This window comes from Mustelus asterias, chromosome 17 (genome assembly GCF_964213995.1).
Source record: "Mustelus asterias chromosome 17, sMusAst1.hap1.1, whole genome shotgun sequence".
NCBI classification, from domain to species: Eukaryota; Metazoa; Chordata; class Chondrichthyes; order Carcharhiniformes; family Triakidae; genus Mustelus; species Mustelus asterias.
The window spans coordinates 17,267,514-17,286,242 of NC_135817.1; the positions used below are offsets into that span (position 1 = coordinate 17,267,514).

General features: G+C 45.7%; 1 protein-coding gene across 4 annotated transcripts in view; it reads left to right on the forward strand.

Moving 5' to 3' along the window:
* Nucleotides 1-18,729, forward strand: part of pcid2 (PCI domain containing 2) — a 78,859-nt gene that overhangs the window by 46,064 nt on the left and 14,066 nt on the right. For all 4 annotated transcript variants that reach the window (XM_078232343.1, XM_078232344.1, XM_078232345.1 and 1 more), the window contains 4 exons: nt 7,469-7,572; nt 9,412-9,487; nt 13,867-14,008; nt 14,267-14,367. In XM_078232343.1, the coding sequence (XP_078088469.1) occupies nt 7,469-7,572; nt 9,412-9,487; nt 13,867-14,008; nt 14,267-14,367 (423 nt within the window). The remainder of the gene's footprint in view (nt 1-7,468; nt 7,573-9,411; nt 9,488-13,866; nt 14,009-14,266; nt 14,368-18,729) is intronic.

Here is an 18,729-nt window from a genome sequence, read left to right on the forward strand (position 1 = left end):
TTGGCCGATTGGATAGGTAACTGGCTGTCTGATCGAAGACAGAGGGTGGTGGTGGATGGAAAATTTTCGGATTGGAGGCAGGTTGCTAGCGGAGTGCCACAGGGATCAGTGCTTGGTCCTCTGCTCTTTGTAATTTTTATTAATGACTTAGAGGAGGGGGCTGAAGGGTGGATCAGTAAATTTGCTGATGACACCAAGATTGGTGGAGTAGTGGATGAGGTGGAGGGCTGTTGTAGACTGCAAAGTGACATAGATAGGATGCAAAGCTGGGCTGAAAAATGGCAAATGGAGTTTAACCCTGATAAATGTGAGGTGATTCATTTTGGTAGGACTAATTTAAATGTGGATTACAGGGTAAAAGGTGGGGTTCTGAAGGCTGTGGAGGAAGAGAGAGATCTTGGGGTCCATATCCACAGATCTCTAAAGGTTGCCACTCAAGTGGATAGAGCTGTGAAGAAGGCCTATAGTGTGTTAGCTTTTATTAACAGGGGGTTGGAGTTTAAGAGCCGTGGGGTTATGCTGCAACTGTACAGGACCTTGGTGAGACCACATTTGGAATATTGTGTGCAGTTCTGGTCACCTCATTATAAGAAGGATGTGGAAGCGCTGGAAAGAATGCAGAGGAGATTTACCAGGATGCTGCCTGGTTTGGAGGGTAGTCTTATGAGGAAAGGTTGAGGGAGCTAGGGCTGCTCTCTCTGGAGCGGAGGAGGCTGAGGGGAGACTTAATAGAGGTTTATAAAATGATGAAGGGGATAGATAGAGTGAATGTTCAAAGACTATTTCCTCGCGTGGATGGAGCTATTACAAGGGGGCATAACTATAGGGTTCGTGGTGGGAGATATAGGAAGGATATCAGAGGTAGGTTCTTTACGCAGAGAGTGGTTGGGGTGTGGAATGGACTGCCTGCAGTGATAGTGGAGTCAGACACTTTAGGAACATTTAAGCGGTTATTGGATAGGCACATGGAGCACACCAGGATGACAGGGAGTGGGATAGCTTGATCTTGGTTTCAGATAAAGCTCGGCACAACATCGTGGGCCGAAGGGCCTGTTCTGTGCTGTACTGTTCTATGTTCTAAGCTGCTACCTCATGCCCATTTCTAATGCATAGATGATACATTCATGATCTTTGAACCTGCAGCCATGTGTAAGGATTTCCTTGCACACCTCTAATGTGTTCTTAGGGATTGTTGATAGTACTCTCACTCTCAGTGGTTCATGTTGGTGGGAAGAATGCAGAAACAAAATAAAAAGGGCACATTTCTAAAGGGGTGCAGGAGCAGAGTTACATGGATGCATTAATCTTTGAAGGTGGCTGGGCAGATTGAGAGTGACGTTAATAAAGCATACAATACCCTAGGCTTTATTAGTAAGAGGCATGAAATAAAGAGGAAGGTATGTTAAACATGTGTAAAACACTGGTTCAGCCTCAGCTGAAGTGTTGCATTCAGTTTTAGATAGCACACTTTAGGAAAGATGAGAAGACATTGGAGAGGGTGGAGTAAAGATTGACGAAAATGGTACCAGGGATGGGGAATTTCAGTTATGTAGAAAGATTTGAAAATCCCAGGTTACTGAGGGAGGCAAGGGAGGAATTGCTGGGGCCTTAACGGATATCTTCACATCCTCTTTGACCACAGGCAAGGTTCCAGAGGACTGGAGAATAACCAATGTTGTTCCCTTGTTTAAGAAAGGAAGCAAGGATAATCCAGGAAATTATAGGCTGGTGAGCCTGATGTCTGTGGTGGGGAAGCTTTTGGAGAAGATCCCGAGGGACAGGATATATGCACATTTGGAAGAAAATGGACTAGTTAGTGACAAGCAGCATGGTTTTGTATAGGGAAGGTCATGTCTCACCAACCTGACTGACAACACCAGGTTGAAGTCCAACAGGTTTATTTGGAATCATGAGCTTTCGGAGCGCTGCTCTTTCCTCAGGTGAATGGAGAGATGGGTTCACAAACATGGCATATATAGACAGAGACACAGTTGCAAGATAATGGTTGGAATGCGAGTCTTTACAGGAAATCAAGTTTTACAGGTACAGATAATGCGAGTGGAAAGAGCGATAATCACAGGTTAAAAAGGTGTGAATTGTCTCAAGCCAGGACAGTTAGTAGGATTTTGCAAGCCCAGGCCAGGTGGGTGTTACACGTAGTGTGACATGAACCCAAGATCTCGGTTGAGGCCGTCCTATGTGTGCGGAATTTGACTATCAGTTTCTGCCTGACGATTCTGCGTTGTGTGTCTTGAAGGCCGCTTTGGAGAACGCTTACCCGAAGATCGGAAGCTGGAAGGGAACACTCTTGCCTGGTGATTGTCACACGGTGTCCAATGCTGGCATCTCCACATCACAACTTGATTTTTTGAAGAGGTGACAAAGATAATTGATATGGGAAGGCCTGTGGATGTAGTTTATATGGACTTCAATAAGACATTTGACAATGTCCCACATGGCCGACTGGTACAAAAGCTAAAATCACATGGGATTCGGGTTGGGCTGGGTAAATGGATACAGAACTGGCTTGGTCATAGAAGACGGAGAATAGCGGTGGAAGGGTGCTTTTCAGAATGGAGATCTGTAGCTAGTGGTGTTCTGCAGGGATCAGTGCTGGGACCACTGTTGTTTGTAGTAAATATAAATGATCAAAATGTGGGTGGTCTGATTAGTAAGTTTGCAGATGACACGAAGATTGGTGGAGTTGCTGATAATGCCGGGGTTGTCAGAGAATACAACGGGATATAGAAACACGATGGCATAGTGGTTGGCGCTGCTGCCTCTCAGTGCCAGGACCCCAGGTTCCATTCCGGCCTCCGGTCATTGGCTCTGTGGAGTTTGCACATTCTCCCCATGTTGACGTGGGTTTCCTCCGGGTGCTCCGGTTTCCTCCCACAGTCCAAAGATGTGCGGGTTAGGTGGATTGGCCATGCTAAATTGCCCCTCAGTGTCAGGGGGAACTAGCTAGGGTAAGTATGGGATAGGGCCTGGGTGGTATTATGGTCGGTGCAGGCCCGATGGGCCGAATGGCCTCCTTCTGCACTGTAGGATTCTATGATTCTATAGGAGATAGGAGCAGGAGGAGGCCATTCGAACCTGCTCCGCCATTCATCACGATCATGTCTGATCGTCGAACTCAATAACAATCCTAACCTAGTCAATCTCTCCTCATACATCAGTCTCACCATCCCCGGAATCAGCCTGGTAAATCTTTGCTGCACTCCCTCGAGAGCAAGAACATCCTTCCTCAGAAAAGGAGACCAAAACTGCACGCAATATTTTAGGTGTGGCCTCACCGAGACGCTGTATAATTGCAACATCATATCCCTGCTCCTGTACTCGAAACCTCTCGCAATGAAAGCCAACATACCATTTGCCCTCTTTATCGCTTTCTGCACCTTTATGCTTACCTTCAGCGACTGGTGCACAAGGACACTCCGATCCCGCTGCACTCTCCCCTCTCCCAATTTACAGCCATTCAGGTAGTAATCTGCCGCCTTGTTTTTGCTACCAAAGTGACCTCACATTTGCTGCCAAAGTGATCTCCCATCCAAATTATACTGCATCTGCCATTGATTTGCCCACTCACCCAACCTGTCCAGATAATGCTGAAGGATCTCTGCCTCCTCGTCACAGTTCCCCTTTCCACACAACTTGGTATCATCTGCAAACTTTGAGATGTTACATTTTTGTTCCCTCATCCAAATAATTATATATTGTGAATAGCTGGGGGTCCCAGCACCGATCCCTGTGGCACCCCACTGGTTGCTGCCTGCCAAGTTGAAAAGGACCCGTTAATTCCTACTCTTTGTTTCCTCTCTGACAACCAGTTTTCTTTCCATCTCAGTACACTTCCCCCAATCCCATACGCTTTAATCTTGCACAATGATCTCTGATGTGGGACTTTGTCAAATGCTTTTTGAAAGTCCCAAGTATACTACATCGACTGGCTCAACCTCGTCAACTCTACTAGTTACATCTTCAAAGAATTCCAACTGATTTGTCAAGCATGATTTCCCCTTCATAAATCCATGCTGACTCTGTCTGACCCTGACACTGCTTTCCAAATGCTCCGCTATAAAGTCCTTGATGATGGATTCGAGAATTTTCCCCACTACCGATGCTAGGCTTACTGGTCTATAATTCCCCCTAATATACATCGATTAGACACTTGGGCACAGAAATGGCGGATGGAGTTTAATCTGGACTGATGTGAGGAAATGCATTTTGGAGGATCAAATTTTGGAGGTTCAAGGCGAGAGGGGGAAAGTTTAAGGGAGATGTACGGGAGAAGTTTTTCATGGAGAGAGTGGTGAGTGCCTGGAAAGTGGTGTAAGCAGGCACATTGGCAACATTTAAGAGGCATCTGGATGGGTACATTAATAGGAAGGGAATAGAGGGATACAGTCTGAGTAAGGACAGAAGGTTTTTTTTTTAGTTAGGGCATCGTGATCGGCACGGACTTGGAGAGCCAAAGGGCCTGTTACTTTTCTTTGTTTTTTTGTTCAAAGTTGGTACTGAAGTTCTCCTAGGAGAAGAGAAGGTTGAAAAAAAAAGTAGACAGTATTCAAAATGATGAGGGGTCTGTGCAGACTAGAGAGGGATAAACTCTATTTGATTCATCGATAGTCACGGGTGAGGTGCCTGAAGATTGGAGAGTGGCAGATGTTGTGTCTTTGTCTAAAAAGGGCTGCAGGCAAAAGCCTGGAACTACAGGCCAGTGAGCCTCACATCTGTGGTGGGTAAATTGTTGGAAGGTATTTTGAGAGACAGGATCTACAGGCATTTAGAGATGCAAAGACTGATTAGGGACAGTCAGCATGGCTTTGTGAGTGGAAAATCATGTCTCACAAATTTAATTGAGTTTTTTCAAGGGGTAACCAAGAAGGTAGATGAGGGCAGTGCAGTTGATGTTGTCTACATGGATTTTAGCAAGGCCTTTGACAAGGTACCGCATGGTAGGTTGTTGCATAAAGTTAAATCTCACGGGATCCAGGGTGAGGTATCTAAATGGATACAAAATTGGCTTCTTGACAGAATGTGGAGATGCCGGTGTTGGACTGGGGTAAACACAGTAAGAAGTTTAACAACACCAGGTTGAAGTCCAACAGGTTTATTTGGTAGCAAAAGCCACACAAGCTTTCGGAGCTCCGAAAGCTTGTGTGGCTTTTGCTACCAAATAAACCTGTTGGACTTTAACCTGGTGTTGTTAAACTTCTTACTGTTCTTGACAGAAACCAGAGGGTGGTTGTAGAGAGTTGTTTTTCAAACTGGAGGCCTGTGACCAGCGGTGTGCCTCAGGGATCAGTGCTGGGCCCACTGTTATTTGTCATTTATATTAATGATTTGGATGAGAATATAGGGGGCATGGTTAGTAAGTTTGCAGATGACACCAAGATTGGTGGCATAGTGGACAGTGAAGAAAGTTATCTCCAATTGCAACGGAATCTTGATCAATTGGGCCAGTGGGCTGACGAATGGCAGATGGAGTTTAATTTAGACAAATGTGAGGTGATGCATTTTGGTAGATTGAACCAGGGCAGACAGGACTTATTCAGTTAACGGTAGGGCGTTGGGGAGAGTTACAGAACAAAGAGATCTAGGGGTACATGTTCATAGCTCCTTGAAAGCGGAGTCACTGGTGGACAGAGTGATGAAGAAGGCATTCGGCATGCTTGGTTTCATCGGTCAGAACATTGAATACAGGAGTTGGGACGTCTTGTTGAAGTTGTACAAGACATTGGTAAGGCCACACTTGGAATACTGTGTGCAATTCTGGTCACCCTATTATAGAAAGGATATTATTAAGCTAGAAAGAGTGCAGAAAAGATTTACTAGGATGCTACCGGGACTTGATGGATTGAGTTATAAGGAGAGGCTGAATAGACTGGGACTTTTTTCTCTGGAGCGTAGGAGGCTGAGGGGTGACCTTATAGAGGTCTATAAAATAATGAGGGGCATAGACAAGGTAGATAGTCAATATCTTTTCCCGAAGGTAGGGGAGTCTAAAACTAGAGGGCATAGGTTTAAAGTGAGAGGGGAGAGATACAAAAGTGTCCAGAGGGGCAATTCTTTCACACACAGGGTGGTGAGTGTCTGGAACAAGCTGCCAGAAGTAGTAGCAGAGGTGGGTACAATTTTATATTTTAAAAAGCATTTAGATAGTTACATGGGTACGATGGGTATAGAGGGATATGGGCCAAATGCGGACAATTGGGATTAGCTTAGGGGTTTTAAAAAAAAAAGGGCAGCGTGGACAAGTTGGGCCGAAGAGCCTGTTTCCATTCTGTAAACCTCTATGACTCTAACTGTTCCCATTGGTGGAAGGATCAAGAACCACAGGGCACAGATTTAAGGCAATTGGTAAAATGGTCATGAGGAAAAAGTCTTTCGAGCAGGGAGTGATTAGGGTCTAGAATGCACTGCCTGAGAGTGTAGTGGAGACAGGGTCAATTTCGAGAGGGAATTGGATCATTATCTGAAAAGGAGAAGGTGCAGAGCTATGGGGAAAAGGCAGGAGTGGCACTAGGTGAATTGCTCCTGCGGAGTACCAACATAGACACGACAGGCTAATAGCTTCCTAATGTGGTGTAACAAATGTGTGATTCTAAACTCCATCGGCCACTTGTCTGTCCATTCTGCTAGCCTATCTATGTCCCATTGGTGTCATTCTCACTGTTTGCCAATACCTCCAAGTTTAATTTAGTTTTTGAAATTTTACTCTATTCCAATATGTCAATGTATCAAAGACAGCAATGCCCTAGTGACTCTTTGGAAATGCCACTGTCTACACTCAGCAGTTCAAAAAAACAACCATTTACCACAAGTTCTTGTTTTCCATCTGCAAGCCAATTGTTTTTTTTATCCAAGCTCACATGCCCTCCTATTCCCTGAGCCTCAGTTTTGTTAACCAGCCTTTTATATGGCAGCTTGTCAAACACTTTCTGAAAATCAACAACATTCCCTTCATCATTCTTCTCTGCTCCTTCAGGTTGATTCTGCCTGTTGATCTGTTCGTAAGTTTTCTTTGTCATGCTGTTAAAGTTTGAATTGCATTATGAAAGCCATTAACACCCACTGCTGAATACACTATTCTATCTTGGCTGATATCGCTCTGACAAAGGATCGCCTAGACTCGAAATATTAGCTCTGTTCTCTCTCCACAGATACTGTCAAACCTGCTGAGATTTTCCAGCATTTTCTGTTTTTGTTTCAGATTCTAGCATCCGCAGTGATTTGTTTCTATCTTGGCTGATAGGTCTTTGTTAGTTGTGTAAAACCAAATCATGTGCACAAGTTAACTTGCAACACTTAAAAAGTATCGCACTGTACTAGAGGTCACAGCTTTAGATAACGAGAAATATGTCAACAGGAGCTTTAAAATGATATTTTTTCCTCTGATTTTGTCCCCTTCAAACCCCCACCCCCACCCACCCACCACCAACGCCACCACCCTTTGTGTGAGCAGGCAGACCAGCAGCTCGGGAAGAAAGGGAAGGGCAAGATGGGAGATATGTTGGAGAAAGCTGCTGAGCTCCTGATGAGTTGTTTCCGGGTCTGTGCCAGTGACAAGTAGGTGTTTTATCAGCTTTTTTTTATTGATGTTAACACTAAGTTAAGTCCCACTAAGCACACTATAGTGCTACTTCAGACCAGGATTTAAAAGGTAACTCTTGTGATCTTCTGCGGTAAGAAATTTTCTGTTATTTGCCAAAGTAAACAAGAAATGGAGTAAATTTATCTGATTTGCATAACTGAGGATTGGGCTACCATTTCATCCTGCTCTTACAGCATTAGAAATGTATCGTGGAGCTGATTTAGATATCAAAGTCCCATGGTTAAATCTTCAGATCAATGATTCCCAAATGTGCTGTCCTCATGGTCCATGTAGGTGTATACCATGAGGTAGTTTTGCAACACGGTGCTCAGCATTTTCCAGTCTCACCCACCACTGGGATCTTCCGGTTGCACTGCAAGTTGGTGAACTTTTGGCTCTTCCACAGCTGGTCCCACCAGGATGGAGCCACCAAATCATGACAACTCAGCATGTACAAAAGTTATGTATGGATAATGTATGGAGCATGGAGTTTAGGGGCCATGTTCAAGGAATTGGTGTGCAGCACGTAGTGACAAAAGACATGTGAAAAGGACAGGTGTGTGCCATGGAGTGCCACAACATCCATAAAGAATAGTGGGGGCATGAGTTGTTGGGGTGGGGGGAGAGGGGGAAGAAAATCATAGAGTGACAGAGAAAGGTTTAAGTCCATGAATTGCCCTATTTCTCAATATGTGATGCTAAAGGATATCAGGGTACTGATTTAGAATTTTTGAGTGGAATAGCAAGGGGAGCATTTCCAGCCAACAAATCTCTCAAATATGCAGATCCACACAGTTTAGAAAAGGTAAACACATGTGAAAATAAACTACCTCACCTTTGTAGGCTGCTCTCAGGGACTGAGGTTATAAACTCTGGTTTGGAACTCGTGTAACCTTTCATGTGTCTGTTTTTGACTATAATCTCTTGATTGTCACCATTGTTTTTTAAGGTGCTTGCACTTTTTGCTTTCATTGTGCACAAAATGAACAATGACAAACAAATGTTGCCCTACACAAAGTTATCTGCAGGTTAAGCTGCCATGATGTTTTCTCACCATATAATTAGTACCTATAAGTGTCAGACTGTCTGGCATGTTTTCTGTCAAAGTTAAACTTACCTATTTGTATACTAACCTTTGAGTCATCTGTTGATGGTCTCCAAGGCTGGTGGGAAGTGTGGCTAGTTACAGCCTCAATGCTTTGCACATTGGTGCAGCTAAAATATGCCCTTCTTGATCCATCTCCCACGGCTATGATTCTGCCCCAGATTGTAAGTAGCCCCCCAGTATGATGCTGACTGATATTCCTGCAGTCTTTTTTTTTAAATAAATGGTTAAGTCAGCTCAGTTTTAGTAGATTTTGTGTGTCACATCTCACAGTCAGATGTCCTTGGGAGAGGATTTCTTGTATAAACCTTTTATGGATGAGGCAAATTCCAAGCTAAGTTCCAACAATTAACTTGCAGATAAATGCGGCTTATTGGCATTTATAATTTTCCAAGGTCTAAATAATGAAATACACTGCTCCATTTTGCCTATTTTGAATAGACTAAGAATCTCATCTAGGTTTTGCTTCACACATTCTGAATACGTTTGGTGAATTTATTACAGTCTTCAAATTTTATTTATATGTAAAATGTTTTAGAGCAGGAGCTGATTGTAATATTCCATTCAGAGCATAACACACAGTGAAGGATGTCTTCACCCTGTTAGTGAAAGGGAACTTTGGTCCAGGAACTCAACTCGTAGCCCACTGATTATTTTAAAAAATGATTGAGATGATTTTACTGAATTTTATCATTGCTTCTGAACATAGCCGAGCTGGAATCGATGACTCGAAGAAGTGGGGAATGTTATTTCTCATCAATCAGCTGTTCAAAATATACTTTAAGGTAAGAAAAGATCCCTATAATTGTACAACCAGCACTCACTCAGTCGCCCCAATATTAATAGTCAATTTGACACAACCAAAGAACCCAGTAAGGCCAGGCAACATAGAGGTCCTGTCCAACCTAATGTCAGGACTTCCTTACCACTCTCTTCTTAATAGTGACATTGTGATCGGTGACTGGGTGAGAATGGCTGGTACTCTTGGGAATGGGGGATGAGATCAACCATCCGGGCTGGAAGGGCCTGTCGCAGAGGGAGAAGCTGAAGGTGTCTTGAGGGACCGGGGTCCATTCCTCTTCCTGACCCACAAGGAGTGCATTTACCCAATGGAGCTCCCTTTCACTGTCAATTTTCCTGAACCCTGCATTTTAAATCAGTTTTCTAATTGCTCTTTGGAAGCCTTATCTAAATATGTTAACTAAGCATCCAGTTTTCTGTCAGGATACTTGTGACACTGAAACCTACTGCCCCAGAAAAGACAATGTGTGTGACAAGTTGGGGGCATTTGAGGTTGTGTTTAATATCAAGGCCAATGCCTCAGTGGGATGTGAAATGTCATCAGAGTACACACACCAGTTCCACTCATTGTTACCTGTTGTTAGTCCACACATTACTGAACAGTGGCATGTTTACCTTGCTTGCCTTGTTTGCTCAGTCAAGTACTGTGCTGACAGGTCTCATAGATTAATCTACAATAGCCCATTCAACACTTACTCTGATTTCTTGTATACATTGACATTAAACTATTTCTGGTCTTGTTATTTAATGGTTCCGGTGGTGCTATAAGAATAATAGCAAGCACATATTGTATTTTCTGCATTTCACATTTTACTGGTGGTGATATCGAGGATTCTCTTGAAGTGACAGATCTTTGTGTAGGATTATTAAGGTAGACAAGATCATTGCGGTAGATAAATCCCCAGGACCAGATGGCATCTATCCCAGATTACTGAGGGAGACAGGGAGATTACAAAGGAGGGGAATTATGCTTAGAGCCAAAGGAAGTAGGTGAGATCCTAAGTGAATACTTTGCATCACTATTCACAAAGGAGAGGGACATGTTGACTGGTAGTGTCTCAGAGAGATGTATTTACCCGTTAGAAAAATCTCGATTACAAGGGAGGAAGTGTTAGGTTTTTTAGGAAACATTAAGACAGACAAATCCCCAGGGCCGGATGGCATCTATCCTAGACTCCTCAGGGAGGCAAGAGATGAAATTGCTGGGCCTCTAACAGAAATCTTTGTCTCTTCACTGGACACAGGTGAGGTCCCAGAGGATTGGAGGATAGCAAATGTGGTCCCGTTATTTAAGAAGGGTAGCAAGGGTAACCCGGGTAATTATAGGACGGTGAGCTTGACGTCCGTGGTAGGGAAATTGTTGGAGAAGATTCTTAGAGATAGGATAAATGCGCATTTAGAACTGAATAATCTCATTAGCGATAGACAGCATGGTTTTGTACAAGGGAGGTCATGCCTCACAAATTTGGTTGAATTTTTTGAGGAGGTGACAAACACGATTGACGAGGGAAGGGCCGTGGATGTCGTCTATATGGATTTTAGTAAAGCGTTTGACAAGGTCCCTCATGGCAGGCTGGTGCAAAAGGTTAAATCTCACGGGATAAAAGGTGAGCTAGCTAGATGGGTAGAGAACTGGCTTAGCCATAGAAGACAGAGGGTAGCAGTGGAGGGGTCTTTTTCCGGTTGGAGGTCTGTGACTAGTGGAGTTCCACAGGGCTCTGTACTGGGACCTCCGCTGTTTGTGATATATATAAATGATTTGGAGGAAGATGTAGCTGGTGTGATCAGTAAGTTTGCAGACGACACGAAGATTGCTGGAGTTGCGGATAGTGATGAACATTGTCAGAGAATACAGCAGGATATAGATAGGCTGGAACATTGGGCGGAGAAATGGCAGATGGAATTTAATCCAGATAAATGCGAAGTGTTGCATTTCAGTAGCTCTAATGTAAGGGGGAGCTATACAATAAATGGCAGAACCATCAGGAGTATAGACACGCAGAGGGACCTGGGTGTACAAGTCCACAGATCTTTAAAGGTGGCAGCACATGTGGAGAGGGTGGTGAAGAAGGCATATGGCATGCTTGCCTTTATTGGACGGGGCATAGAATATAAAAGTTGGCATATGATGTTGCGGCTGTATAGAACGTTGGTTAGGCCACATTTGGAATACTGCATCCAGTTCTGGTTGCCACACTACCAGAAGGACGTGGAGGCTTTGGAGAGAGTACAGAAAAGGTTTACCAGGATGTTGCCTGGTATGGAGGGTCTTGGCTATGAGGAGAGATTGGGTAAACTGGGGTTGTTCTCCCTGGAAAGACGGAGGATGAGGGGCGACCTAATAGAGGTGTATAAACTTATGAAGGGCATAGATAGAGTGAACAGTGGGAAGCTTTTTCCCAGGTCGGAGATTACGAACACAAGGGGTCACAGGTTCAAGGTGAGGGGGATAAGGTTCAACACAGATGTCAGAGGGACGTATTTTACACAGAGGGTGGTGGGGGCCTGGAATGCACTGCCAAGCAAGGTGATTGAGATGGACATGCTGGGATCGTTCTTAAGACCTATCTAGATAGCCACATGAACAGACTGGGAATAGAGAGCAAACGAATGGTCTAGTTGGGCACACGAGCGGCGCAGGCTTGGAGGGCCAAAGGGCCTGTTCCTGTGCTGTATTGTTCTTTGTTCTTTGAGACAAGAAATGAAATTGCTGGGCCTCTAACAGAAATCTTTGTTTCTTTGTTGGCCACTGGTGAGGTTCCAGAGGATTGGAGGAGAGCCAATGTTGTCCTGTTATTTAAGAAGGGTAGCAAGGATAACCCGGGTAATTATAGGCCAGTGAGCTTGACGTCAGTGATAGTGAAATTGTTGGAGATGATTCTTAGGAATAGGATCTATACGCATTTGGAATTGAATGGTCTTGTTAGCGACAGACAGAATGGTTTTGTACGAGGGAGGTCATGTTTCACTAAATTATTTGAGTTTTTTGAGGAGGTGACAAAAATGATTGATGAGGGAAGGGCTGTGGATGTTGTCTACATGGACTTTAGTAAAGCATTCGACAAGGTCCTTCGTGGCAGGCTGGTACAAAAGACTAAATCTCACGGGATCAGGGGTGAACTAGCTAAATGGATTCAGAACTGGCTTGGCCATAGAACAGTAAGATGTCTCACAACACCAGGTTACAGTCCAACAGGTTTATTTGGTAGCACAAGCTTTCGGAGTGGCGCTCCTTCAGGTGAATGAAGAAGGAGCGACACTCCGAAAGCTTCTGCTACCAAATAAACCTGTTGGACTTTAACCTGGTGTTGTGAGACTTCTTACTGTGCTTACCCCAGTCCAACGCCAGCATCTCCACATCTTGGCCATAGAAGACAGAGGGTAGCGTTGGAAGGGTGTTTTTCTGAATGGAGGTCTGTAACTAGTGCTGTTCCGCAGGGATCAGTGCTGGGACCTCTGCTGTTTGTAATATATATAAATGACTTGAAAGAAAACGTAGTTGGTCTTATTAGCAAGTTTGTGGATAATACTAAGATTGGCGGAATTGCATAGTGATGAGGATTGTCAGAGAATACAGCAGGAAAATTGGGCAGAGAAATGGCAGATGGAATTTAATCTGGACAAATGCGAGGTGATGCAGTTTGGTAGATCCAATTCAGATGGAAGCTATAAAATAAATGGCAGAACAATTGGGAGCATAGACACACAGAGAGATCTGGGAGTACAGGTCCACAGATCCTTAAAAGTGGCAGCACAGGTGGAAAAGGTGGTGAAGAAAGCATATGGCACGCTTGCTTACATCGGACGGGGCATCGAGTATAAAAGTTGGCAAATCATTGGTGTTGGTGAGGCCACATTTGGAATACTGTGTCCAATTCTGGTCACCACACGACCAGAAGGATGTGGAGGCTTTGGAGAGAGTACAGAAAAGGTTTATCAGGACGTTCCTGGTATGGAAGGTATTAGCTATTAGGAGAGATTGAATAAACTGGGATTGCTCTCCCTGGAAAGACGGAGGCTGAGGGGTGACCTGATAGAGGAGGTTCAGTGGAGATGTGTGGGGAAGTTTTTTACACAGAGGGTGGTGGGGGTCTGCAATGCACTGCCAAGTGAGGTGGTTGAGGCAGTTACATTAGCAACATTTAAGACTTTTCTTGAAAGGCATATGAACAAATGGGGAATAGAGGGATATAAGCAGTTGGTCTAGATAGGACAACATGATCGGCGTGGGCTTGAAGGGCCGAAGGGCCTGTTCCTGTGCTGTACTGTTCTTTGTTCTTTATTTGAAGTCTACTAGAAGCTCATTAGGTTCTAAACATTTTCCAGCAGATCAATAAATGGTGTTCTAAACATTTTCCAACAGATCAATAAACTCCATCTGTGCAAGCCCTTAATCAGAGCGATTGACAGCTCCACTCTAAAGGATGAGTACAGCGTGGCACAAAGGGTGACATACAAGTACTATGTTGGGAGGAAAGCCATGTTTGACAGTGATTTTAAGCAAGGTGAGGCACTCCTATCACCAGGTAGCCTTATTATGGAGTATCCACTTTACACCGTTACTATTAGAATGCTCAAGTGAAAAACAAAGTTGTGTTTATTTACTCTATAGCTACTATCTCATTAGTTGTGTAAGGCACATAAAAAGGTGGAAGACATCAACTATAAAGAGAACCTTGCATTTTATATAATGGTCAGAGAGTGTACATGTACCAAAGCAAAGACGTCTTTAAAAGATAACTTTTTCTGTTCTCTTTTTTCAGCTGAAGAATATCTATCATTTGCGTTTCAACATTGCCATAAGTCCAGCCAGAAAAACAAACGGATGATTCTGATCTATCTGCTGCCTGTGAAGATGCTTCTTGTAAGTAAGGCACATTATGTAGCAATCATAAAACTTGTATCCAATCATAAAACTTGTATCCAGGTGTTTGCATCTTAGGAGACTGTTCAAATGTGCTTGGTATAGATCGCGCTAAACTGGGAAAATTGTGTGTTCTCCCAAAGATAGGTTTTGCGCCCAGTGCCAAGCAGTTTGTGATCTTCCCAGTCCCTTTCTGCTGGCGCAAACTGAAACTCACCCAGAAAGGGCATGAATCTACTTAGCATGAGATTGACTTGATTTCAATCTCCTCAGTGAGTTTGGCACACAATCATTCCCCCGCCCCCCAGAATGTTCCTACTCCCCAGCGGGAAGTCACATTAGCGCAAATCACTACTGATCCCTTGAAGTGTGGCCCAGGCACCATAGATTGCAAGGGTGAGCAAGGGAGGTGAGTACAGCTTAGCTCTAACCCTCCAGGGTGCAAAAGGTCAAGTCAGCCACTGCCATGTTGCAGGTTGGGGTGGAGGGCCTTCAAGGGTGCAGGGGCTTGGGGAGACTCAGAGGTCCAGAGGTCGGGACTCACCACTGGATTGGATCTCGTGCAGCGAGTATTCCCACTGGCTGCTGAGAGGGTCTTGAGGGACTGCCTATGATGCCAATTAAAAAGCCTGTGAATGTCGCATTGGTTACCCTGCTTGGAAGTTTCTGTGAATTACAGTTACAAGTACCAGGTCTGGAAACTGTTGTCTTCATCAAGGGAGCACAGCTCTTCACACTGCATGAACTCAAGTGCTTCCTAAAATGAGCGCCGTAATGTCTAATCACATGCAAATTAGGAGACTGAGTCAAAGGCGGAGACCTGCTATAATGAGGTCCAGGCTGCCAGTTGAGCAGTGCACTGGCCTGCTCAAGATGTGGTTCTGCTGCCTGGACTGCTCTGGCGATGCTCATCAATACATCCCACAGAGGGGCTCCCCCAGCTTGGTGATCTGCTGTGCCCTCCACAACCTTTCCCAGCACTGGGACCACATTCTGAAGGAGGAGGACCATGCATATTACTCTGGGGAGGAGGCGGACCAGGAGGGAGTGGAGGGAGAGCCAGAAGAGGACCTGAGAATGGGGGACAGACAGCGCCAAGAGACCAGCATGCCAGGAGGACAAGGAAGGCCCTGATTGCCACCAGGTACTCCGATTAGGAGGTTTGGTGTCCAGCAGCTCTAGTGACCTCCCCTCCCCCCACTTCGCACCCCCCGCCCCCCCATGCTTCCAAAACCCTTGCCAATCCTTCCAGAACCCTTGTCCACACCCCCCCCCGAAACAGCATTTCCCCCTTCCCACCCACTCCGAAGGTCACATTGACATTACATCAGGGTGATGGGCTTGGGTTGGCTGTGACAGCGAATGATTTGTCAAGGCGGGAGGGTGATGACGACTCATTGTGATTCTGAGTAGAGATGGGGAAATAAAAGCCTTGTGAGAAACAGGACAGAGATGGAGGAGTTACGGCTTTGAGGTGCCATATTCTTATAATGTTGATTTACCCTATCCTTAATCACAGTATCTGCCTTCACCCGTGCCCTCTTAGTGCTCCTCAATCTTCTTAATCTTGAGTGGCCACTACGTCCAGGTGACTCCCCAGGATGCACATCAGAGGTGGAGGTGGCCTGCTGTGTTCCATGGCCTGTGATACCCTTGGCGAGCGTCCTCTGGAGGGCCAGGGCCTGGAGGAGCCCGGCCAACGTTTGGGTGTCACTGATGTAGCCATGCCCCCCTCCTCAACCTGCTGAGCTTGAGATGCACCGGTGTCAGGAAAGAGGAATTCAGAAAGGCGAGAGACAGCTGGTGTCTCCTGGATGGAAGGCCCCGGTTTGGCCTCCAACACTTCCTCCTCCCTTGGGGCACCCTTGGACACCTAGGACACTTCATGGGATGAAGGGGCAGCTGAAGTGAGCTCCAGAAGCCTCTGCTTCACCTAATGCTGCTAGTCCTGGAGGCCCAACATTGTCTGCACCATGGTGTAATGGACCACTGCAACTGGACTGAGCTCTGGAGCCTCTCTGCAATTGTCCTCTGTGACTGGGATATGCTCTCGAAGCCTGCAGCCCTTCTGTGTCTGGAGCATGTTCTGAGACCATCAGCCATGGTCCTCAGCGACTCGGCCATGCCTTGGACCCTGGCACCTATGGCAACCAATTCCTGTCCCATGATTTCCACTGCAGTCACCACCCTTGCAGTGTTGGCCTGGGTGCCATGCAATGCTGACACCATCTCCTGTGCCTGAAGGCTGTGGGACTCCTCGAAGTGGCTTTCCAGTTGCTGAGTGTCGCTGACAGTCCTCCTGCAGTTCCTGGCTCTGCTTCTGCACCTCCAGTAGCTTTGGGGGAACTTTTTCCAGCGGTTTGGCATCTGGCTGGGGGCCAGCTGTTTCCAGGGATCCAGCAGACCTCTGCCTGCCCAACCCCTTGAACGTTTCCACCGCCACCTGATGTGCATCAGCGGTTGTGTGGTGTTCACCAGCTAGTGACCCTGAAGCCTGTCTGCTCATGCCACCCACCAAGGTGATTGCCTCTGGATATGGTGGGTGACGCCTGGTCCGTGCTTTCCACCGAGGTGCTGGCGGGAGTCGCAGGAAGGGCTTGGTGACTCCTGACGGCCTGGCTTCATTAGGTATTGCTCCTGCAAGACAAGAAACATAGAACATAGAACATTACAGCGCAGAACAGGCCCTTCGGCCCACGATGTTGCACCGACCAGTTAAAAAAAAACTGTGACCCTCCAACCTAAACCAATTTCTTTTCGTCCATGAACCTATCTACGGATCTCTTAAACGCCCCCAAACTAGGCGCATTTACTACTGATGCTGGCAGGGCATTCCAATCCCTCACCACCCTCTGGGTAAAGAACCTACCCCTGACATCGGTTCTATAACTACCCCCCCTCAATTTAAAGCCATGCCCCCTCGTGCTGGATTTCTCCATCAGAGGAAAAAGGCTATCACTATCCACCCTATCTAAACCTCTAATCATCTTATATGTTTCAATAAGATCCCCTCTTAGCCGCCGCCTTTCCAGCGAAAACAATCCCAAATCCCTCAGCCTCTCCTCATAGGATCTCCCCTCCATACCAGGCAACATCCTGGTAAACCTCCTCTGCACCCTCTCCAAAGCCTCCACATCCTTCCTGTAATGTGGGGACCAGAACTGCACACAGTACTCCAAGTGCGGCCGCACCAGAGTTGTGTACAGTTGCAACATAACGCTACGACTCCTAAATTCAATCCCCCTACCAATAAACGCCAAGACACCATATGCCTTCTTAACAACCTTATCTACTTGATTCCCAACTTTCAGGGATCTATGCACACATACACCTAGATCCCTCTGCTCCTCCACACTATTCAAAGTCCTCCCGTTAGCCCTATACTCAACACATCTGTTATTCCTACCAAAGTGAATTACCTCACACTTCTCCGCATTAAACTCCATCCGCCACCTCTCGGCCCAACTTTGCAACCTGTCTAAGTCTTCCTGCAAACTACGACACCCTTCCTCACTGTCTACCACACCACCGACTTTGGTGTCATCAGCAAATTTGCTAATCCACCCAACTATACCCTCATCCAGATCATTAATAAATATTACAAACAGCAGTGGCCCCAAAACAGATCCCTGAGGTACACCACTTGTAACCGCACTCCATGATGAATATTTACTATCAACCACCACCCTCTGTTTCCTATCCGCTAGCCAATTCCTGATCCAATTTCCTAGATCACCCCCAATCCCATACATCTGCATTTTCTGCAGAAGCCTACCATGGTGAACCTTATCAAACGCCTTACTAAAATCCATATATACCACGTCCACTGCCTTGCCCCCATCCACCTCCTTGGTCACTTTCTCAAAAAACTCAATAAGGTTAGTAAGGCACGACCTACCTGCCACAAAACCATGCTGACTATCACCTATCAATTCATTACTCTCCAAATAACTATAAATCCTATCCCTTATAATTTTTTCCAACATCTTGCCGACAACAGAAGTGAGACTCACCGGTCTATAATTCCCGGGGAAGTCTCTGTTCCCCTTCTTAAACAATGGGACAACATTCGCTAACCTCCAATCTTCTGGTACTATACCAGAGGCCAACGACGACCTGAAGATCAGAGCCAGAGGCTCTGCAATCACTTCTCTTGCCTCCCAGAGAATCCTTGGATAAATCCCATCCGGACCAGGGGATTTATCTATTTTCAGACCCTCCAGAATATGGAGGTGCAAGGTTCAGTGCAAGGGAGGGCAAGTATCTGGACAGCTTGGAACTCATTTGAGACAGGTCATATGGATGAAGGCTCTGTGGATCCTCACTTCTGTGGCGCAGGCTGACCTCACAGGCACTCAACCT